This window comes from Cuculus canorus, chromosome W (genome assembly GCF_017976375.1).
Source record: "Cuculus canorus isolate bCucCan1 chromosome W, bCucCan1.pri, whole genome shotgun sequence".
In the NCBI taxonomy this organism is placed as follows: domain Eukaryota; kingdom Metazoa; phylum Chordata; class Aves; order Cuculiformes; family Cuculidae; genus Cuculus; species Cuculus canorus.
In genome coordinates this window covers 1,969,271-1,993,156 of record NC_071440.1, presented here as the reverse complement: position 1 = coordinate 1,993,156, position 23,886 = coordinate 1,969,271, and the positions used below count along the sequence as shown (strand labels likewise).

Here is a 23,886-nt window from a genome sequence, read left to right as displayed (position 1 = left end):
TATGGGGCCTGAGGAGATGCATCCCAGAGTCCTGAGGGAATTGGCCGATGTGGTTGCCGAGCCACTCACCATGATATTTTAAAAATGGCAGTCAGGAGAAGTCCCTGGTGACTGGAAGAAGGGTGACGTTGTGCCCAATTTTATAAAGGGTAGAAAAGATGACCCTGGGAACTACCAGTCTGTCAGCCTCACCTCTGTGCCTGGGAAGATCATGGAACAGATCCTCCCAGAAGCTATGCTGAAGCACATGGAGGACAGGGAGTTGATTAGTGGCAGCCAGCATGACTTCACCAAGGACAAGTCCTGCCTGACCAACCTAGTGGCTTTCTGTGATGGGGTGAACACATCAGTGGACATGAGTAAACTGACAGATGTGATCTATCTGGACTTCTGTAAAGCCTTTGACAAGGTCCCCCACAACATCCTTCTCTCTATATCGGAGAGATATGGATTTGATGGGTGAACATTAAGGTGGATAAGAAACTGGTTGGATGGTCGTATTCAAAGAGTAGTGGTCAATGGCTCAAAGTCCAGATGGAGATCTGTGATGAGTGGTGTCCCTCAGGGGTCCATACTGGGACCGGTGCTATTTAATATCTTCATCAATGATATTGACAGTGAGATTGAGTGCACCCTCAGCAAGTTTGCAGATGACACCAAGCTGAGTGATGTAGTTGCCACAACAGAAGGATGGGATGTCATCCAGAGGGACCTGGACAGACTGGAGAAGTGGGCCTGTGTGACCCTCATGAGGTTCCACAAGGCCAAATGCAAGATCCTACACCTGGGTCAGGGCAATCCCCAGTTTCAGTACATGATGAGGGATGATGTGATTGAGAGCTTCCCTGTAGAGAAGGACTTGGGTGTGCTGGTTGATGAGAAGCTTGACATGAGCCGGCAATGTGCGCTCGCAGCCCAAAAGGGCAACCGTATCCTGGGCTGCATCAAAAGAAGTGTGGCCAGCAGGGAGAGGGAGGTGATTCTGTCCCTCTATTTCTCTCTTGTGAGACTTCATCTGGAATGCTGTGTCCAGTTCTGGAATCCTCAACATAAGAAAGATATGGAGCTGTTGGAACGGGTCCAGAGGAGGGCTACAAAGATGGTCAGACGGCTGTAGCACCTCTGCTATGAAGACAGGCTGAGAGAGTTGGGATTGTTCAGCCTGGAGAAGAGAAGGCTCCGGGGAGGCCTTGTAGCGACCTTCTAATACCTGAAGGGAACTACAAGAAATCTGGAGAGAGACTGTTCATAAAGGCTTGTGGGGATAGGGTGAGTGGGAACAGGTATAAACTGGAGAGGGGCAGATTTAGGCTTGATATAAGGAAGAATTTCTTCGCCGTGAGAGTGGTGAGGCACTGGCACAGGTTGCCCAGGGAAGTTGTGGATGCCCCATCCCTGGGGGTATTCAAGGTCAGGCTGGATGAGGCCTTGGGCAGACTGATCTTGTGGGATGTCCCTGGCCATGGCAGGGGCGTTAGAACCAAATGATCTTTAAGGTCCCTTCCAACCCTAACTATTCCATGATTCTATGATTCTGTGATTGAAAGGATGCAATAAGGTCTCCCTGGAGCCTTCCCTTCTCCAGGCTGAACAACCCCAGCTCTCTCAGCCTTTCTTCATAGGGGAGGTGTTCCAGCCCTCTGATCATTTTCATGGCCCTCCTTTGGACCCCTTCCAACAGATCCATGTCTGTCTTGTATTGGGCGACCCAGAGCTGAATGCAGGACTCCAGGTGGGGCCCCATTAGAGAGGAGCATAGGGGAAGAATCACCGCCCTTGACCTGCTGGTCATGTTTCTTTTTATGCAGCCCAGGATATGATTGGCTTTCTGGGCTGCAAGGACACATTGCTGGCTCACATCCTGTTTTTCACCCACCAGTATGCCCAAGTTCTTCTCCACAAGGCTGCTCTCAATCCATTCATTCCCCAGTCTGTACTGATATTGGGGATTGCCCTGACCCAGGCGCAGGACCTTGCTCTTGGCCTTGTTACACTTCATGAGGTTCATCTGGTCCCACTTCTCCAGCTTGTCCAGGTTCCCTAGATGGCATCCCTTCCCTAAAGTGAGTCAACTGCATCACTCAGCTTGGTGTCATCTGCAAACTTGCTGAGGGTGCACTCAATCCTGCTGTCTATTTCATTAATGAAGATATTAAACAGCACTGGTCTCAATATGGACCCCTGAGGGACACCACTTGCCTCCATTTGGACATTGAGCCTTTGACCACTACCCTCTGGATGTGGCCATCCAACCGATTCCTGATCCACCGAACAGTCCATCCATCAAATCCATATCTCCACTTTAGAGAGAAGGATATTGCGGGGGACTGTGTCAAAGGCCTTACAGAAGTCCAGATACAGATGACATCCATAGCTCTTCCCTTGTCCACTGATGTAGTCATTCCACTTACCTTCCCCTTGCACAGCCTTAACGTAGGGCTGTCGTTCAGCCTGGGACAGTGCACAATACCATGCATCAATCTCCTGCTCACATTCCCAGATACTGCACTGCTTATTGAGCTCCTCTTGTTACATAGCTACTTGTCTGAGGAGCTCTTCCAGCTGAGCACACTTGTGCAGCTATGACATCCACTGCTGCCTCTAGGTGCTAGATGGACTTCCAGATACTGGAACTCCATGAAGCCTGAGGTCTAGACAGCTATATCGATCCTTGGGAGTTCTGTTTGGGTGGAGATGTCAGCATAGGTAGGCTGTAGTGTTTGTTTGGGTTACAGCCACAGTCTTGTAGTTGCAGCAGATGGATGCCGTTTTCTTTCAGTAGATCACCTCAAAGTCCCAGGTCAGAGGAAAAAGGGACAACGGGTAGCAGCAAGAGGAGAAGGAAGAGAAGGGGCCCAACTTCAGGCAGCAAAGTTGTTCAGGGCACAATCTGACATTTAGGAGTCCCTCAGTTCTGACTAGTGCTTGTTTTCTTGGCATGTGTCTGTAAATGTAATATATGGGAAGGATAGAAGCTATTACGGTAAGTACACCTGCTCCCCTGCCTTGGGAATATGGGCCTCATAATGCAGAATGAACACCCCTGACTCCTATTGACTTAATCTGAAATAAAACACCCTTTGCACCTTGCAAGTGTAGCTGGTAGCATCACGCTTTTAGACCTTGTTCTGTACTAGAATCACTGCTCATTGAGTTTCTGAATGAATTATTCTGTGGGCTGTGTTTGTAAGCTAAGGGTAAGTGGACTGCTTTCTTTTAATAATCTCCTTTCACTCTAGATGTAAAAAATGTTCATTTTCTTTCAGATGCTTCAGGCGTGCTCAGTCCAACATCTACCAGTACCATATGCAGCATTCCCGCCGTTGGTTTCTAATGACCCATTCCTTTTGCATCCTCCTCACCTCTCTCCACATCACCCATCTCACCTGCCACCTCCAGGGCAATTTGTTCCCTTCCAGGCACAGCAGTCACGTTCAGTAAGTAATGCTTCTTATCTCCTCTCGCAAAATATTTGGGGGTTTATCAGCAAACAATGCTCTTGTCCTTCTAATAACATTCTGATTGAGAGAACAAATGGATCTGACTTAGAGTAAGCAATAGGGTTTTTATAGTAGTGCTACCTGAGCAAGACTTAGGCTGAAGAAAAAAAAAAAAAAAAACTTTGTTTTTAAATTCATTTTGATTCTCTTAAGATTTCCTCAGCTGTTGCCCACTCTGTACTGCTGTCAGTCTGACATAAGTTTGCTTCATGTACTGTTTCTGTAGGTGATGTTCTTCCAGAAAGTAAAAGGGAATATAAAGATCTAAGTGTAGTGCAGCAGTGGTATCAGAGAAAAAACTTTGTAGAGAGATCAGAAAGCACAAAGCATTATTCCTATTGCATGTTTCTACCACATAAATTCACAGTTTATTTAAAGTGACCACTGTATCCCCCTTGAATACTAGTGCGAAAAGTATTAAACCTTCTGCAGCCTAGTGGAACCTCTTTTCTCCCTTGCTTATGGAAATAATTGACTCTTGCACCAGGGGAGGTTCAGATTAGATATTAGGAAAAAATTCCTCACCAAAAGGGTTCTCAGGCACTGGGAGGTGGTGGAGTCCCCATCCCTGGAGGTATTTTAAAGACAGGTAGATGTAGTGCTCAGGGACATGGGTTAGTAGTAGACAGGTACGGTTGGACTCAATGATCTCAAAGGTCTTTTACATCCAAACGATTCTATGGTTCTATGAAATACTGCTGTGTTAAATGTCAGATATCGGCACTATTGTATTAATTTCATTATAGTCATAGGGGAACGGTTCTGCACATTTTCTCCAGTAATCGGGATGTCTTCCATCAGAAAATGTCAGGGCTTCTTTCTTAACTTAGATTGCTAATTTAGCTTCAGGAATAGGCTCCCATGTTAACTTTTAGCTCTGTTTGATAGCTTGATTTTTTGCTGTCATGTCTTACTGGAAGAATTATTGCCTTAAAAATGCTGACTATTTAAAGTTTGTTCAGCAGAATGGGTAAACAATTTTCCTTTTCCTTTTCTTCCACAAGATGACTTTCATATCTGACTGTTTTGAAATGTGTGGAATTCAGTACTGGGAAAAGAAGGGTGAATTAGTGAAATAGTAGAGTTAAGGTTTTCCTGAAAAATTAGACCAAAATGAGCTGAGATTTGAATTGATCTTTTCTAATAGCAAAAGTATAACTTCAAGATAACATATCTAGCCTGTAAAATGGCAATAGGTTATATATAAGTATAAAGCATGGTGTTCATAATGAAGATTTTTGCTTCACAGGGAAATGCTGAGTTGCTTTTGTAAGAAACTTCTTAATTCTTCATACATCAGTGTGCCTTCAATTATTCTTTATGGTAGTGAAATAAAACTATTCTCTTCGGTTTGAGAACGTCTCTATTAAGGAAGTCAGTTGCTGCCTTACATATACAGTCTGATGAAAGGGATCATAGGATCACAGGATCAGAGAATAATTCAGGTTGAAAGATGCTTCATGAGGTCTCTAGTTTAACCTTCTGTTGAAAACACGATCAGCTATAAGGTCAGGTGAGGGTGCTCAAGGCTTTTTCCAGTTGGGTCTTGAAAACTTCCAAGGACAGAGACTGTCTCTTCCAGGTGATTGATAATGTTGTTAAATAGGATAGGTCCCTGTGGCATACCACTTGTTACCAGCATCTTGGTAGAGTATGACCCATTAACCATTATGATCTAAGCCTGATCATCCAACCATGTTTTTATCCATCTGGTTGTCCATCCACCCAGACTGTAACATCCAAACTTGGTTACAAGAACACTGTGGGAGATGATAGTGTCAAAAGCCTTGCTAAAGTTGAGGTAAATGACATCCACTGCTCTCCTCTCATCCACAAATCCAGTCACTTTATCATACTAGACAAGCTGGTTGATCCAGCATGATTTTCCCTTGGTATAGCCATGTTGGCTGTTCTCTCATCAATTTGCCCAGAAATACGTTCCAAGAAGACTCGCTTCATGATTTTCTCAGGGACCAAAGTAAGGTTGACTGGCCTGTTGTTTCTCAGATTGTCCTTTTGGCCTTTTTTTGTTGATGAATGCAATGTTTGTCTTTCTCCAGTTGTCAGGGATCTCCCCCTGATCTCTACAACCTTTTAAAGATGATAGAGAGCAGCCTTGCAAGGACATCGGCCAGTTCCCTCAGAACCCTTGGATGTAGTTCATCTGGTCCCACGGACTTGATTGGGTCAAGTTCTCTCAAGTAATCAAATCCCTGACACAGTCCTCATCCACTGCTTGTAGTTCTTCTCCTCCAGATTCCTCTTCCTGCCAAAGTGGCACTAGAGGGGGAAGGAATGGAAGGGTTATGGTCAGTATATAGCAGTCATTCTCTGCTGCACCTTCCTTTTCACACCTTTCCTCTGCTCCAGCATGGGTTCTTCATGGGCTGCGATCCTATGAGGAAAATCAGCTCTGGCATGGGTTCTCGAGGAGCCACAGTTCCTTTGGGAAATATCAATCTGTTCCAGAGTGGGTCCTCCATGGGCTGCAGGGAATATCTACTCTGGTGCCATGGAGCTCCTCTTCCTCCTCCTCCTTTCTCTGACCTTGGTGTTCCCTCTGCTGTTTCTCACTCTTTTTGTTCCCTCCTCCTCTTGCTGCCCAGCATTTTTTTTTTCCCTTTCTTAAATATGTTAGCACAGAGACACCACCAACACTGCTGATTGGCTCAGCTGTGGCCAGCGGTGGGTCCATTGCCAAGCCAGCTGGAACCAGCTGTGTCTGGCACAAAGCAGGCCCTTACCTCTTCCCACAGAGGCCACCCCTGCAGGCCCCTCCTCCTCAAAACCTTGGCACATATACTCAGTACAGCTCCTCAGAACATATAATTGGAGCTGTGTGGTTTGGTATTAAAAAATAAATTTAAAAAATGGTTTTCTATTAATACAACAAACCCTATGTTTCTTTTAGCCACTTCAAAGGATAGAGAATGAAGTAGAACTGCTTGGAGAACACCTTCCTATAGGAAGCTTTACCTACCCTCCATCAACTCATCCACCAACATTGACTTCCTCAGCTCCTTTCCAGTTCTTAACCCATGATCCTTTACACCAAGAGGTTTCATTTGGAGCTGTAAGTGTTGATTTTTGTAGTACGTCCTCATGCATGCTGAGTTCAAGTTCTTGATCTTGCTTTAAGTTATAACCATTTTATTGAAAAATGGCAATTTTGCCACTGAATTTCATTACTGGCTGCAGCTGTGGAAAGTCAGGGTGGTTGTTTTTTACAGTTAGACTTAATTTGTATAGTCTGGAGGTTCAAACTTGGAAGAATGAATACATGCTAACAAAATCTCTGAGCGATCCTTTTTCATAAAAGTAAATGCCTCAAGGTCTCCGAATATCATTTCAGTAGTAGTGTGTGAATTTTGGTTCTAAAAATCTGCTAATATTTTTTTCACTATTGAGTACTTTTAGAAAACTAAAATGTCTAAAACTTATGTCTAAGTTACAGTTCTTTACCTGCTCCCATTTTAGTAGACAGTGCAAGATGTTTTAAACAGTCATACTGAGGATTATGTAAGTAAACTAAAGAGATTTGCATGCAGATCAAAAACAGGAAAATAGTCTATGGAAAGAATGTGTTGAAGCTGTAAATCTGAATGTCTCTTTAGGCACTATATCTGTATGCAGTTGAAAGGCTGCAGCCCCTCCTCCCAAAAGTGAACGGAATTGAGCCCAACTCTGAATGTCATTTCTTTATTCATTAATTTTAAACCTTGCTCTTTATTTAAACCCGTGGATCAACCTGGCAATGCCCCCTAATGGATATTTGGCTTATACCAGCAAAAGAACTCCTGTATATATGGTGTTTTAAAATATCATCCCTACCCAACCAGTTGCACAAGCCAGCGCATTGCACCAGGTCAAAAGCACTCGGCTTTTGGTTTGCAGCATGTTCACCAATTCAATTCCTGCCTGTGCAAACCAGACCATATATATGCTAAGCCTTACAAAATGCTTATTAGCTAGCCTGCAAGGGTTTCCGGTTAGCATTGTTACCTTTTTTTTCCCTGAAGGCTAGTATAATTATATATTACTGATGAGATTTATTGATCAAAACAATTGTTTGGAAAGGGTGGTATTTTTTGGCTTGGACAGGGCTAGTTTTTTTGGATAATGCCTTATTTAAAATGTATTTCAACATTCACTTTTCATTTATTTTCATTATTAAATAAGACAAGAAAATATTAAAGTTTTTCTTCCTTTTTACAGCCTTACCCACCTTTTATGCCTCGAAGACTCACAGGGCGCAGTAGATACAGATCGCAGCAACCAATGCCACCACACTCGTACCATTCCAGCGTATTACCATATGTGCTGTAAGTCCAAAGCACATTGTACTCATAGACTTCTAAATAACTCTGTAAACTAGTTGATTTTTTTTTATGTTTGGGCTTTACTGCAGGGTAAAGACAGTTCAGACAATCCCAAGGAAGAAGAAAAGTTGTAGTTATATTTAAAGTTTCCAGTCTATTTGAACAGCATACATACCTGAGCAAGGAGAAATAAAATACAAGTGAACAATTTGATGATAATGTTGTTTTAGTATTTGCTATACCTCTTCTTTCTTTTGAAATCTCTTTGAAGATGTTCAATGAGGAAGGGTTACACTTTAATCTTGGATAATAGTTATGAGTTATATCTTTCTTCTGAACTGATAATCTGTTACAGCTTTTAAAGTTCTGCATGGAATTAACCATTTCGGGAAGAGAATGGACTGGAGAAGTTACATTAAGGGATTATCATTAACCTTTTAAAGTAGATTCCATCTGCTATAGTTTAGATATGTGATATGGAATTTAGTGTTCATTGTAGGTTCTGTTTTTTAAATGAATACAAAAAAACTTAGAAAATGAGGATGTATTTTAAATGCATCATTGACAGAGAGATAAACTTTTTCATTTGTGGTTTTGCTACAATATCTATAGTTTTTGACTCTACAGTTTGACTTGCATCAAAATTTGTCCCCCAGGGCTCAGTGCTGGGTCCAGTTGTGTTCAATATCTTTATTAATGACCTGGATGAGGGGATTGAATGGACCCTCAGTTTGCAGATGACACTAAGCTTGAGGAAGTGTCGATCTGCTGGAGGGTAGGGAGGATCTAAAGAGGGATCTGGACAGACTGGATCAATGGACTGAGGGTCAATGGGATGAAGTTCAATAAGGCCAAGTGCAGAGTCCTGCACTTGAGACACAACAAGCCTGTGCAGCACTACAGGTTTGGGGAAGAGTGACTGGAAAGCTGCCTAGAGGAGAAAGACCTAGGGGTGAGAGCAGCTGAATATGAGCCAGCAGTGGCCCAGGTGGCCAATAAGGGCAATGGCCTCTTGGCTTGTATCAGAAACAGCATGGCCAGCAGGACCAGGGAAGTGATTGTGCCCCTATACTCAGCACTGGTGAGGCTGTGCCTCGAATCCTGTATTCAGTTTTGGGCCCCTCACTACAAGAAGGACATTGAAGTCCTGGAGAGTGTCCAGAGAAGAGCAACGGAGGTGTGGAGGGTCTGGAGCACAAGTCTTATGAGGAGCAGCTGAGGGAACTGGGGTTGTTTAGACTACAGAAGAGGAGGCTGAGGGGAGACCTTATCACTGTCTATAACTGCCTGAAAGGAGTTTGTAGAGAGGAGGGTGCTGGCTTCTTCTCCCAAATAACAAGTGATAGGACAAGAAGGAATGGCTTCAAGTTGCACCAGGGGATATTTAAACTAGATATTAGGAAAAATTTCTTCACCAAAAGAGTTCTCAAGCACTGGCAGAGGCTGCCCTGGGAGGTGATTGAGTCACCATTCCTGGAGATATTTAAAAGACAGGTAGATGAAGTGCTTGGGGACATGATTTAGTAGTGGACGGGTATGGTTGGACTTGATGATCTCAAAGGTCTTTTCCAACCTAGCAATTCTATGATTCTAAAATAGCACCGGGATAGTTGATGCAGGCTATCAAGAGATTAATAACACTGAGCCTTAATGTAAGAATGAGTTGTCATAACAATATACATGAAATTTAAAAATGCATTACAGTGAGTATTAAGTGGCACAATCAGCTTTCCATTAACTCTTTTACTTTGAATTTTATTTTTTAATTTCAGATTTAACATTTTTACCGTTTCTTAGAATTTGTTGATTTAAGAAGGGTCAATAACAACTCTACTTCTGTCATATGCTTGCATGCTTTCCCACAGGAAGATATTGAGTCTTACTGGTTTTTGTTCTTCTGTCAGATCAGTGCTTCCAGTGCCACCTGCAGTTGGACCAGCTTTCAGCTTTGAGTTGGACGTTGATGATGGAGAGGTGGAAAACTATGAGGTTGGTTTGTGAAATACAAATTCATGAGAAGAGGTTAACTCAATACTTGAGCTTAAATTGGTTTGCTTTTCAAAGACAAAACCAGGATTGAATAATTGTAATGTTTATGAAGACAGAATCTAGAAACATTTTTTTCATACTAGTTTCTAACACGGTATGTCAGAAATACTCTTATTTTGTTTCCATTGCCTTTCCCCAGAATCTATCCTTTCAGTTTAGCGATGGTTAAATTCCTCAACTTTCCATTCTAGATATGATTCTTCTTTTTGCATTTTGCTTGATTTGTAAATATCAAGCATAAATATTCTATTCTATTGAATATGCTATAACTTAGTGGTTTTTATGTGCCTTGCCAACTTTACAGATTACTGTTTACATTATAGGATGAATTCAGGTAAATGTGATGTTGGCAAGAATCTCTTAATGTATATTTTCTCTTGACAATAAGGAGAGTGCAGCAAGTCTCATATTTTGAAATAAAATGTAAATGATGTCTTAGATAACTGAGGGTTGATCCCAACTCTTGTCCTTGCTGCTTCTCAGGCTGTTGGATTCCCATCAGATGCTGTTCAGAAAACCTCAGCTGCCGCCTACCCCCCATCATGTGTTTATTTCTCCTTGCTTCTGTTCAGAGCTGTGTATTTATGCAGTTGCATAGCATTTACAGTGTAATGACAAGCTCTCCTACAATGCTTCTTGTGCTAGTTAAAAGAAACATATTGTAGCTGACATGTTGGGCTCCAGGTTTTGGGCTGTTTGACTAATATGTTTCTGCATATTTCATCAAATCTCTTAATTTCTGTGCTTCAGTTCTTTGTCAAGATGATATAGATGCTTTTCTGAAGGCCCTCATGAGGGAGCAGAAATTATTTACATGAGGATCACTTAGGTACAGTGTTCTACCTGTATGAATGAGTACAAATTTTAATCAGAAAGTGTCTCTCTTCAATTTGATATTATGCCTTCATTTCCAAAGGGTCAGCATAAAATCTCCATGTCTCAATTCAGCTAGCCCAAGAAGTGGAATGGGAGTCAAAAGTTGCCCCTTTATACTCTTGGATACATAGAGCTAGGCTCATTGCATATTCCTAGAAAGTAAGTTTGTCAACATTTCCTTCTGGTTACTCACGCTACTGTGTGGGGGATGAGGGAAGGGGGTTCACTTCCAAAGCAAAATATATATCAGGCTGTAAATACAGCCGCAGGAGTGATTAACAGTTAGGTCATGGATATTTGGAAATCCCAAAGATACTCTCTTATGCAGTTCCGAAGGATTCATCAATGATCAGGCTTTGAAAGACATCTTTCCATAGCACTTGCAGTTGTAGAGAGAAAGAAGCAAAACTAAACAAGTCTTGATGGAGATATGGGTTGTGCTACCTGGTGGGATAGTGACATGGCAGAAGACATCACTTCAGGTAGAACTGGAGATTGTTTGAGCAATGAATGTAAAAAAGTCCAAATTCCTTGTTTTGTAGGCACTGTTGAATTTGGCAGAACGTCTAGGAGAAGCAAAACCTCGAGGACTGACAAAGGCAGACATTGAACAGCTTCCATCTTACAGGTTCAATCCAAGCAATCATCAGTCAGAACAGACATTGTAAGTACATTTGTTTCAAATTTACATACTTTACATGACTGCGTTTCCATTCCTTTAGGCTGCAGCCTCAACTAGGCAAATACTGTAACACAAGTGCTCTAAAAGCACTCAAATAAAAAAGATAAATTTTCTTAAACCTTTTTTTCAAATCACATATCATTAACCTTGGTTTAAGTTGTTGCATAGTCTCACTTCATTTAGATGTTCAAATTTAGTTATTCAGTATTTTTAAAAAGTTTTCCAAATTTTTGTTTGTTGTGCTAGATATTAAATGGCCATCATCAACTTGGAATTCAGCCTATATTGAAAAATTTTCCAGTTACTCAAATTTCAAATGCTCCTGGAAGAGCTTTTGACAGTGTTTGAGGTTTACAGTTATATTTACTTATTTTTAAGACTAATTCTGTTTGCAAGATTCACTTAAGAGAGAAATGAGCTATAGGTGGGAGACAGTGAAAGTGATATACAGTGCTGTCAAATGTTTGAAATTGATCAGAAGAGTATTTTTCTCTGATCTTCTACTTAGAGTAATCTTCAATGTTATTTTTAATGTAGTATGGAATAAGAAATAAAAAAGTACCAGAGAACCTAAGTTGATGATGACCCTGGGGAAGAAATGAGTTTATAAAACATGCAACAGAATATAGATGTAATTTAAGATTAAATTTTTCATAATAAAAATGTGTGTGATCTTTAATCAGTTATGGCTCTGAGAAATACTCAAAGCAAGTTTTCTGGTTTTTATTTTAATACAACTAAAATTGAAATTAAAACTGAAAGAAATATACTATAGGTTTTGCACTACCTGTTTATACCAGCAGGCATGAACTCCAGTATTTTGAATTATGGTAATACAATCTATTTACTCTTTGGGCCAGTGAACTCCCATGGGTATGAGTTTGAGCCCTTGTCTGCTTTGGTATTCAAAACCATGGTGAGCAAAACAAAAGTAATTCTCATCTTACACTGGTTCGCTAGATATCTATACCCACAAAAAATTGATCACTGTAGATACTGCAGTGGTTTTAAAAAAAACCTTTTGCAGACACACCTAATAAGTTGTCTATAGAATATAAATTCTTGTGATTAAATGGGAACATTTATAGATATTTACTCTCTTTTTTTTAGGTGTGTAGTGTGTATGTGTGACTTTGAGGCAAGGCAGCTACTTAGAGTCTTACCCTGTAACCATGAGTTTCATGCGAAGTGTGTTGATAAATGGCTTAAGGTAAATAAAATCTGTGTTGGATACAATTTACAATGTCTTAGTTTGAAGGTGGTATTTTTTTCTTTACTTTTCTACTGCATTTCATCTCGTTTCTAATTTCTAATATTTAGGCTCTGAGGTAACAGAAAAGGGCACAAGCTGCATCTATCTTTTTTTGTCGTCTCCTTACACTATTGAAATATCCTTTTATAGTGATTAACAGAAGATATTTCTTTGCAATAATAATTAGAATAGGGTCATTTTAGAAGGAATATGAGGAGAATGATCTTCACTGGTGGAAAGTGCTCCTATAAGAATCACTCATCGCTATGAATTTGAATTCTTGGGACAAATAAAACAGTACCTATTTTTATACATATAAGACATGATATTTTAAAAAATTAAATATATTAAAATTTAAACTATTTTAAAATATTTTAAAATAGTTTAAATATTAATTTTAAAAAGATATTTAAAATAATTAAATATTTTAAAATATTCAAGATATTTTAAAAAATTTAAAATAATTTTATTTACATATTTTTTTTAAAAGGCAGCATACATAGCATGAAATTATGGCTTTATGCATGCTATTAGATATTCTTTCAAAACAGGTTGGGGGGAAGACCTAGAAAGAAGACAGTGCAATAAGTTGGCAGATAGAATAGCAGTGGAACAGAAGGTGAGAATCATAGAATCATATGGAACTCTTCATGAATTTGCGTGTCATCCTTGCGCAGGGGCCATGCTAATCTTCTCTGTATTGTTCCAATTTTAGTATTTGTGCTGCCGAAGCGAGCACATAGAGAAGAAGGATAGGAATGCAGATTAGAGGATGATATATAGGGAGACATCTGTACACGAAGTTTTAGACTATGTTTACAGAGTGGCGAAAATAACTTTTTCACTTTAAATTCACATCCCATATTGATAAACTGTGCAAGAGAACACATTATCATTGGTAAATTTTAGTAAAAATTACTATTCCATTCAAACTGGTTATGCAGCAAAAGGAGGTGTGAAAGCAGACTTTGACTTGTGTACATATGAAGTCTGGAATTTTGCCTGTCTTATATTTATAAAACGCAACATAGAAACACTTTTTCAAGCAACATGGGATAGCCAGGGTAAAACCTTTTTTATGCTGAATTATGTGCCTATATATTAGGTTACAGTGAGAAAAAAAAATCCATGTTAAATAAGGCTGAAGACTCATAAAAGATGAGTTAAACAGTGAATGGGAACAGATTAGAAAGAGAAACACTATGCTTTTGCTTGTCAGTCTTTTCAACTCTCAATATTATTGTGCTTAAAAATATCTGATTGTTTATTGATATCTTAACTCCTTGAGTCAAAGGAATGCATGGCAATTATTTTTTTTTAAAGAAAGATTTAGTCATAGTTCCAAAGAAAAATTTGAAAACATGACCTCTATTCACTCTGAAGGCTCAGGTTGGAAAAAAAAAGCCAGTTGAGTATAGCAAATCAACAAATGGCTGCAGGTCTGGTGCCTCAGCCAGGGCTTTGGCTGCTTAGACCATGGGACTTGCTTTGAGAAACCGGGGCTGATGGGGTCCATCTGTTGGAGAACAGGAAGAGCATCCCTGGGCATAGGCTCGCCAAGCTGGTGAAGAGGGTTTTAAACTAAAGCTGCCAGGACGGGAGGGGGGGAGAACCTCAATACATCCCACTCCTACCAGTTTGATGCCAGTGCCGGCAAAAGATTGCCAGTGCCGGCAAAAGATGTCCAGAGCCTGGAGAAGGAACACAGGTCAGCAGGAGAGCACCTGAAGAGAAACACAAAGGATCTCCTGCCAGTCAGACAGCTTCATCAGTGGCCCAACTCAAGTGTCTCTATGCAAATGCATGTAGCATGGGGAATAAACAACAGCAGTTGGAGACGTGTGCAATGTCTGCAGGGCTGTGACTACATTGGCATCACGGAGACATGGTGGGAGAGATCCTATGACTGGAGTGTTGGGATGGAAGGATACAGGCTCTTCAGGAAGGACAGGCAGGGCAGATGAGGAGGGGGTGTTGTCCTCTATGTCAGTGACCAGCTGGAGTGCAAGGAGCTCCACCTGGGGATGGATAAGGAGCTGACCAAGAGCCCATGGGTCAGAATTAAAGGGAAGGCAGGAACAGGAGACATTGCAGTGGGGGTCTGCTACAGGCCACTGGACCAGGAAGAGTGAGCAGATGAGGCCCTCTATAGACAGATAGGCACAGCCTCATATTTTCAAGCCCTCATCCTCATAGGGGACTTCAACCACCCTGATATCTGTTGGAGAGACAACCCAGCAGGGCACAAGCAATCCCAGAGGTTCCTGGAATGTGTTGATGATGACTTCCTTCTCCAAGTGACAGAAGAGCCGACAAGGAGAGGTGCCATGCTGGACCTTGTTCTCACCAACAAAGAAGGGCTGGTGGGGAATGTGAAGCTCAAGGAAAGCCTTGGCTGCAGTGACCATGAAATGGTGGAGTTCAAGATCCTTAGGGCAGCAAAGAGGACATGCAGAAAGCTCACTACTCTGGGCTTCAGGAGAGCAGACTTGGCCTCTTCAGGGATCTGCTTGGTAGGGTGCCATGGGGTAAAGCCCTGGAGGGCAGAGGGATCCAAGAAAGCTCAGGAGCAATGCATCCCAACAAAGCAGAAGTCAGGCAAAAATGCCAGGAACTCTGCATGGATGAACAGGGAACGCCTGGACAAACTTAAACTCAAAGAGGAAGCAAAAGCAAAGGCAGGGACTGGGAGAGAAAAGAAGCACCCACTGTAGGAGAAGAAGGAATTCCTCAGTAGGACCCCCTGGGACATGGTCTTCGGAGACAAGAGAGCAGAACAGAGCTAGCAAATAATTCAGAATGCTTTCCATAAAGAACAAGAGTACTCAGTCCCCATATGTAGAAAATCAGGCAAGAAAGGGAAAGGACCAGTGTGGCTGAGTCAAGACCTGCTGGTTGAACTCAAGAACAAGAGGGAACTGCACAGGCAGTGCAAGCAGGGACAGGGAACCTGGGGAGTGTATAGGGACGCTGCCCGGTTGTGTAGGGATGAGGTAAGGAAGGCCAAGGTGCAGCTGGGGCTGAACTTGGCAAGGGAAGTGAAGACCAACAAAAAGAGCTTCTACAGGTACGTCAGTCAGAAGAGGAAAGTTAAAGACAATGTACCCCCACTGATGATTGGGAATGGTGACCTCGTATCAACAGACAAGGAGAAGGCTGAGGTACTTAACAACTTTTTTGCCTCAGTCTTCACTGATAACTGCTCTCCTCACCCCTCCTGGGTCATGGGACAACAAGATGCTGACCAGGGGGTAAACCCCCTCCTACTGTAGAGGAGGATTAGGTTTGTGACCACCTGAGGAACCTGAACATTTATAAGTCTATGGGGCCTGAGGAGATGCATCCCAGAGTCCTGCGGGAATTGGCTGATGTGGTTGCCAAGCCACTCACCGTGATATTTAAAAGTCATGGCAGTCAGGAGAAGTCCCTGGCTATTGGAAGAAGGGTGACATTGTGCCCATTTTTAAAAAGGGTAGAAAAGATGACCCTGGGAACTACCAGTCTGTCAGCCTCACCTCTGTGCCTGGGAAAATCATGGAACAGATCCTCCCAGAAGCTATGCTAAAGCACATGGTGGACCCAGAGGTGATAAGTGGCAGCCAGCATAGCTTCACCAGGGGCAAGTCCTGCCTGACCAACCTAGTGGCTTTCTGTGATGGTGTAACCACAGCAGTGGACATGGGTAAACCAACGGATGTGATCTATCTGGACTTCTGTAAACTCTTTGACGTGGTCCCCCACGACATCCTTCTCTCTAAGTTGGAGAGACATGGATTTGATGGGTGGACTGTTCGGTGGATGAGGAATTGGTTGGATGGTCGTATTCAGAGTGTAGTGGTCAGCAGCTTGATGTCCAGGTGGAGATCCATGACAAGTGGTGTCCCTCAGGGGTCTGTACTGGGACCAGTGCTATTTAATATCTTCATCAATGATATTGACAGTGAGATTGAGTGCACCCTCAGCAAGTTTGCAGATGACACCAAGCTGAGTGGTGCAGTCGTCACACTGGAAGGATGGGATGTCATCCAGAGGGACCTGGACAAGCCGGAGAAGTGGGCCTGTGTGAACCTCTAGGCCAAGTACAAGGTCCTACACCTGTGTCAGGGTAATCCCTGATTTCAATACAAGATGGGGGATGGTGTGATTGAGAGCTGCCCTGCACAGAAGGACTTGGGCGTGCTGGTTAGTGAGAAGCTTAACATGAGCAGGCAATGTGTGCTTACAGCCCAGAAGGCCAACCGTATCCTGGGCTGCATCAAAAGAAGCATGTCCAGCAGGTCAAGAGAAGTGATTCTGCCCCTCTATTCCTCTCTTGTGAGACTTCATCTCGAGTATTGTGTCCAGTTCTGGTATCCTCAACATAAGAAGGATAGGGAGCTGTTGGAACAGGTCCAGAGGAGGGCTACAAAGATGATCAGAAGGCTGGAGCACCTCTCTTACAAGGACAGGCTGAGAGAGTTGGGTTGTTCAGCCTGGAGAAGAGGAGGCTCCGAGGAGACCTTATAGCAACCTTCCAATACCTGAAGGGGGCCTATAAGAAAGCTGGGGAGGGACTGTTCATAAAGACTTGTAGTGACAGGACGAGCAGTAATGGGTATAAACTGGAGAGGGAAAGATTTAGGCTAGACATAAGGAAGAATTTCTTCACTATGAGAGTGGTGAGTCACTGGAACAGGCTGCCCAGGGAAGTTGTGGATGCCCTATCCCTGGAGATGTTCAAGGCCAGGTTGGACGGGGCCTTGGGCAGCCTGATCTAGTGAGAGGTGTCCTTGCCCATGGCAGGGGGGTTGGATGATCTTTAAGATCCCTTCCAACCCAAACTATTCTATGATTCTAAGATCAGGTGCGAGACCATCTAACAAACCTGAAGGTGCACAAGTCCATGGGACCTGAAGATATGCATCTGTGGGTCCTGAGGGAACTGGCAGATGACATTGCTAATCCTCTATCCACTGTATTTGAGAAGATGTGTCAGTCCGGTGAAGTCCCCATTGACTGGAAAAGGGGAAACACCCATTTTTAAAATGTGAAAAAAGGAAGACCCAGGGAACCCCAGGCCGGTCAGTCTCACTTCTGTGCCTGGCAAGATCATGGAGCAGATCCTCCTGGAAACTCTGCTGAGGCTCGTGGAAAATAAGGAGTTGACTGGGGACAGCCAACATGGCTTCAATAAGGGCAAATCATGCCTGAACAAATTTGGTGGCTTTCTGTGATGGGGCTACAGTGTTGGTTGGTAAGGAAAGAGTAACCAACATCATCTACCTGGACTTGTGCAAAGTATTTGACACTGTCCTGCACAACGATCTGATCTCTAAATTGGATAGACATGGATTTGATGGATGGACCACTCAATGGATAAGATCTTTTCTGATTAATCTTTTCTGATTAATTTGCTGGCTCTTCCTTCAGGAAAGTCCTAATATCCAATTCATTTAAGTATATTTAAGCCTGAATGCCAATTGAGCATTTTTGTTTTCCTTTTAGTTTATTCTAGCTAACTTTATAGAGAAAAGATTCGAAGGAGATGGCAACACAGGCCCAAATCTGTAAGCTCGGCTTCCGATCAAGACTCAAGGATATTTTGATGCAGATCATTAGTAATCATCCCTACTTAAAAACTGCCACTGCAGTTGGAATGAACTAGTTTCTAGTCCTTCTTGCTTGTCTAAGTTAATCTCATTAATTAGGATATGCAATATAAAATTTAATCACTTAAAATAATATAAAGATACAATTTATTGCAATTTTTAATTTAGAACTATAATTTTCATTTGGGGAAAGAATTGAAGAGATTACCAAAGTAAAGTAAATGCTACAGGACCTTTTTAACAGACAAAACAGAAAGACCTTTTACTATTCTACCTTAATCTGCACTTTCCAGTTGAGATTGTTAGGATGACTATTATATGGTGCAGGACATCTTTTGGTATTTCATTGACTCAGATTTATAGGCCTAGCCTGCAGTTTTCAAAGTGCATCACTTTGAGAAATATACAGCCACTTTCTGAAAATATCACAAGAACCACAGCACAAAGCTTTCATCAGGAAATAGGTTCAGCATGGTTTTATTTATTGGCTGGGGGGTTGCACTCAAAGAGTTGTGGTCAATAGCTCAACATCCAAGAGGAGACTGGTGACAAGGGGGGGCCAGTATTGGGACCAGTCTTGTTTAACATCATTGTTGGAGACATGGGCAGTGAGATTGACGGCACCCTCAGCAATTTTGCCAGCTAAAGCAAATAGTGTGGCATGGTCAACACGCTGGAGGGAAGGGATGCCATCCAAAGGGACGTGGACGGGCTTGAGAGATGGGCCTGTGTGAACCTCATGAAGTTCAGCGAGGCCAGGTGCAAGGTCCTGCACCTCAGTCGGGGCAATCCCAAGCACAACTACAGGCTGGGTGGAGAATGGATTGAGAGCAGCACTGAAGAGATGAACTTGGGGGTGCTGGTGGATGAGAAGCTCAACATGAACCAGCAATGTGTGCTTGCAGCCCAGAAAACCAACCACATCCTGGGCTGCATTAGAAGTGTGAGCAGCAGGGTGAAGGAGGCGATTCTGCCTCTCTACTCTGCTCTCGTGAGGCCTCACCTGGAGCTCTGTGTCCAGTTCTGGAGTCTTCAGCACAGGAAGGACTCTGTTAGAGTGATTCCAGAGGAGGCCATGAGGATGATTCGAGGGCTGAGACATCTCCCATATGAGGACAGGCTGAGTTGTGGTTGTTCAGCCTGGAGAAGAGAAGGCTGTGGGGAGACTTTAGAGCAGCCTTCCAGTACTTACAGGGGGCTCCAGGAAAGCTGGGGAGGGGCTCTTGATCAGAGAGTGCAGGGATAGAACGAGGGGTAAAGGTTTTAAGCTCAAAGATGGGAGTTTTAGATTAGATCTTAGGAAGAAATGTTTTCCTATGAGAGTGGTGAGGCACTGGCCCAGGTTACCCAGAGAAGTTGTGGATGCTCCATACCTGGTTGTGTTAAAGACTAGGTTGGATGGGGCTTTGAGGAGCTTGATCTAGTGGGAGGTGTCCCTGCCCATGACAGGGGGGTTGGAACTGAATGAACTTTAAGGTCCCTTCCAACCCAAACCATTCTATCATTCCATAATCCTTTTCTTCTAAATATGGTTCACTTCAGCTAGAAAAAAATCTAAATAATGTTCCTTATGTTAATCTCAGTTCATTGTGCAGCTCTTATGTTACAGAAAGTTAACTTGCCTGAAGGAATAGCAAGCTAGGAGAGGATACACGTTGCAACCTATGATGCATTATGGGCACCTAATTCATTTTTACAGCAGTTATGTGAAGATGCAAAGGGGAATTAATTTCATGAAATACACAAGAACAAGTAGTCAAACAGGAGTTCAGAGATGATTTGCAGCCTTTGTCCTGGATATTTTCAGGACCTAACGGGAGAGAGCCCTGAGGAACCTGGCCTGACCTTACAGCTGACCATGCTCAGAGCAAGAAGATGGACTAGAGACCTCTTGAGGATCATTCTGACATGAATTATTTTGTGAATCGGTGTATTCTCAACAAGTTTTTCACTGAAGGGCTAAAGTTAAAACTTTTATGCATGTTCAGCTTTAGAGTTGTTTAGTCAGAGTGTGTGTTGTGTCTGTTACTAAAACCCCTTCTCTTCCCCCTGTCCTGCCTCTGTTCAGCTTTCAAGCTTTGGCCATGATAATGCTGGGATAATAGGGTAGTAAGATCTTAAAAAGCTTTAATTCATGACAAAGAGCTAGTAAGACTAGGATGTCCTAATATAGGACACTATTTTCCACCTGTACTCAGCGCTTATGAGGCAGCACTTCGAATCCTATATTCAGTTTTGGGCCCCTCACTACAAGAAAGACATTGAGAGGCTGGAGCGTGTCCACAGAAGGGCAATGAAGCTGGTGAAGGGGCTGGAGAACAAGTGTTATGAGAAGTAACTGAGGGAACTGGAATGGTTTAGAAAAGGAGGTTCAGGGGAGACCCTATTGCTCTTTACAACTACCTGAAAGGAGGTCGTAGTGAGGTAGATGTCTGTCTCTTCTCCCAAGTAACAAGTGATAGGACAAAAGGAAATGGCCTCAAGTTGCACCAGGAGAGGATTAGATTGGATATCAGAAAAAAATTACTTCACCAAAAGTCTTGTCAAGCATTGGAAGAGGCTGCCCAGGGAAGTGATTGAGTCACCATCTGTGGAGGTATTTCAAAGATGGGTATATGTGGTGCTTAGGGACATGGTTTAGCGGCAGACTTGGCAGTGTTAGGTTTACAGTTGGACTTGATGATCTTAAAGGTCTTTTCCAACCTAAATGATTTTGTGATTCTATGACCCCTGTCACTTCTAGTGGTGGTGGGTTTCTCTGCCCACAGTATTTTTTTTTTTTAGTTTACAAAACTTTTTGTCTTTTTTGTATATTCTAAAGTAGCAGAAAATGGATGCAAGCTGGGTTTATCTTCTTTTCTTCTTGTTCTTTTTGGGCTCTCTTGAACACTGTGAGTGGTAATTTCGTTTTGTTTCTGAGTTGCAGACACTGTTACCTTAATGACTGTATTTGTCTGTGCATTAAAATTTCTTTTATTTCTGGTTTTACAGGCAAATCGTACCTGCCCAATTTGCAGAGCTGATGCTTCAGAAGTGCATCGTGATTCAGAATGACTAATCTAAGAGCACAAATCTGGTTTGGGTTGTCTTGGTCACGTGTATATATGAACTATCTGTTGAACTTACCCACATGGCTTCCAGCATTACCTTTACAAAAAAGGGTCATTGGACATTTCTTTGCACTATGCGACTTAATCGATTTTAAAGCTTATAATTAGTCTTCACAATTGTGGGATTGCTATACAAACTATGTGATTGGAATTCCAAAGATGTTTTTTAGCTTAATTTTGTGTGTGCACTAACTTTTCCTGGGTTTTGTGTGATCATTCCCAGCATTGCTGCAAGATTACAGTGGACATGATCTTTTAGCATGTGCTTTTATAAAAAGTAGTAGCTCCAAACAACATAGCAATCTACCTTCAGATACTGTCAGTGGGCATGAATGGGGGAAGGGTTGAAAGTATGTGTGAAATGCACTTGTTACTGGGTGTGTATATTTGTTTAAGAACATATATGAGGTCCAACACAAAGAAACCCAAGACTGTGCCTGTAATTCTTTTTATTTAACAAATTAAGAAAATCAGCTACTGTCACCTTCAAAATAGTTCCTTGAGTTGATCCACACAGCATACGATGCTGCCAACACTCAAAGCAATTCCACAGATCATTTTCTGAAAGGTTGTTGAGGATCTCCATTGTTTTTGCTTTCACATCTTCTACTGATAAAAAAATAGGTTCCTTTGAGCACTAACTTGATCTTTGGGATCTCTTCACCATAAGCTTCAGTCAATAATTGAAAAGTTTCCATCACAGATTTCTTCAGTTGCTCAATAAACTTGATGTTCACTCTTGCACACCAACATTTTCCAACCAAGGGTAAGAAAATGTCTCTATTTGAACACTCATCCATTTGTACCCAGTGAAGCAATTGAGTTGAGCCTTGTTTCACTGTGACAGGTTAGAACACATTCTAGAACCAGCTCTTTGTCTGTCCCCTCCCACTCTTGGTTCCTGAGCTATAGGGTTAGTCTCATTTTTTTGTGTGTCAGACCTTGTATACCAGCATGTACTAAAAATATATGTATGTAGTATTAATTATGCTGCAATGTTTAATCTTATGTTATTTAAACAGCACTAGTACTGTACACTGGTTTCTTCCCTTGTGTTTGGAGTCACACACTGAATGCAGAGGGTGCTGCATTTACAGACATTTAGTATTTCCTCCCCAATATACTTAATGGTATAAAAAGACTTTTTTTTTTACTTGCTATTTAAACAGATGTTATGCTTCCCCTTTATTGGAGGCTTTTAAGTGTACCTCTAAAATGTGTGTCCATTACTCAGTATGTGAGCAACCTTGGGTTTTTACAGACAATAGGAAATCCAGATTTCAGTATGACAGGTTTACTGCTTATTTTATCAATATAAAGTTGCAATATTGTGTTACTCAGTTAATAATATTAACACTTGCAATTGGTGAATTTAACGTTGAAGCTTTTCTGTTTTCCTTCACAGTTCTTTTAGCCAGGTTTCATTTACGTTCAGTTGATTTCAGATTAGACTCGAGTTTTTAAGATACTGTACTTTGTTTTCCTCCTCCAAAAAGAAGCTGAAAAGGTGCTGAGAGTCTTGTGCAAAGTTTCTTCCCTTTGACCATTATACTTGCTAAGTATGCACTCCTTTAGTATATAAACATTGGCTTTAATCACTTATGTTCTTTGTTTACAAGAGAGTTTGCATACAATTAAAATTGCTTGTAAGAGGATATGATTTTATTCCCGTGACTAAATGAACAAAATAAAATTTTTAATGTTTTTTCAGTGAAGTAGAACTTTCAATTTTTGTGCTTCAAAAAGGGTTGGTGGTGGTCATTCACTGCTAGAATACAGTCTTACTAAGGTGTTGCTTCTTAGCCTTCCATATTTTCTGATAGATTGAAAAAAAAACGCTATTTCTTTTTCTATCAAGTCTCCAGAATATTCCACTGTAGAAAAATAAAATGGTACACTATACAGAACAAATAATGCTGTGGAATGGGAGGTAACTTTCATTTAACTGCCTTTCAAATAATATTTTTAATTGTGTAGTTTTGGCATCAAACTGTTTTCTCCTAAATTTAGTGTCAATACCTTGGTTACAATAGTACAAGTGACACAACTACCAATAATGCTATAACTTGATGCCAGTCTGAGCTTTGTTTCTTCCTTGTAATTTCTAATACTTTTGTATGCTGCTATGCTTGAGTATCAGTTATATTTTCAGACAACGTTACATTCTCTATGCTGCTGGCCCTTCTTTGAAGGTTATACAAACCTACAAAAAAACTACAACTATTGTTTGCTTGTTTCAGATGTCCTTGTCTTTTAGTTACACAAATAGTATTCAAAACTTTAGTCTGTCCATGCTTGTCATTCATTAAGAATGCTAAATAAAAATATAGTTATATCAGCTACAAAATATTACAATTTCTCCTCTCCCCCAGGCCCTAAAGAATGGACTCTTCACAATAACATTTAAAAAGTTAAATCACTTACGGTAAACTTTAATTTTTTTAGCAAATGAAATCATGTGGTTATTTCAGAAAGCATGTGCTGTATATGTCTTATAATACCTAAGGTCT

At 41.6% G+C, this 23,886-nt stretch overlaps 1 protein-coding gene and 1 non-coding gene across 3 annotated transcripts in view; one reads left to right on the top strand and one right to left on the bottom strand.

The window, feature by feature from the left end:
* LOC128850272 (E3 ubiquitin-protein ligase RNF38-like) overlaps positions 1-21,320 on the top strand; it is a 119,200-nt gene extending 97,880 nt beyond the window's left edge. For both annotated transcript variants that reach the window (XM_054053287.1, XM_054053288.1), the window contains 7 exons: positions 3,267-3,437; positions 6,412-6,573; positions 7,716-7,822; positions 9,724-9,808; positions 11,287-11,408; positions 12,537-12,636; positions 21,258-21,320. In XM_054053287.1, coding sequence (XP_053909262.1) covers positions 3,267-3,437; positions 6,412-6,573; positions 7,716-7,822; positions 9,724-9,808; positions 11,287-11,408; positions 12,537-12,636; positions 21,258-21,320 — 810 coding nt within the window. The remainder of the gene's footprint in view (positions 1-3,266; positions 3,438-6,411; positions 6,574-7,715; positions 7,823-9,723; positions 9,809-11,286; positions 11,409-12,536; positions 12,637-21,257) is intronic.
* On the bottom strand, positions 13,311-13,417 carry LOC128850312 (U6 spliceosomal RNA). Its single transcript, XR_008447610.1, has one exon. It is a non-coding gene; the product is annotated as a U6 spliceosomal RNA (small nuclear RNA).
* Positions 21,321-23,886: the final 2,566 nt, after the last annotated feature.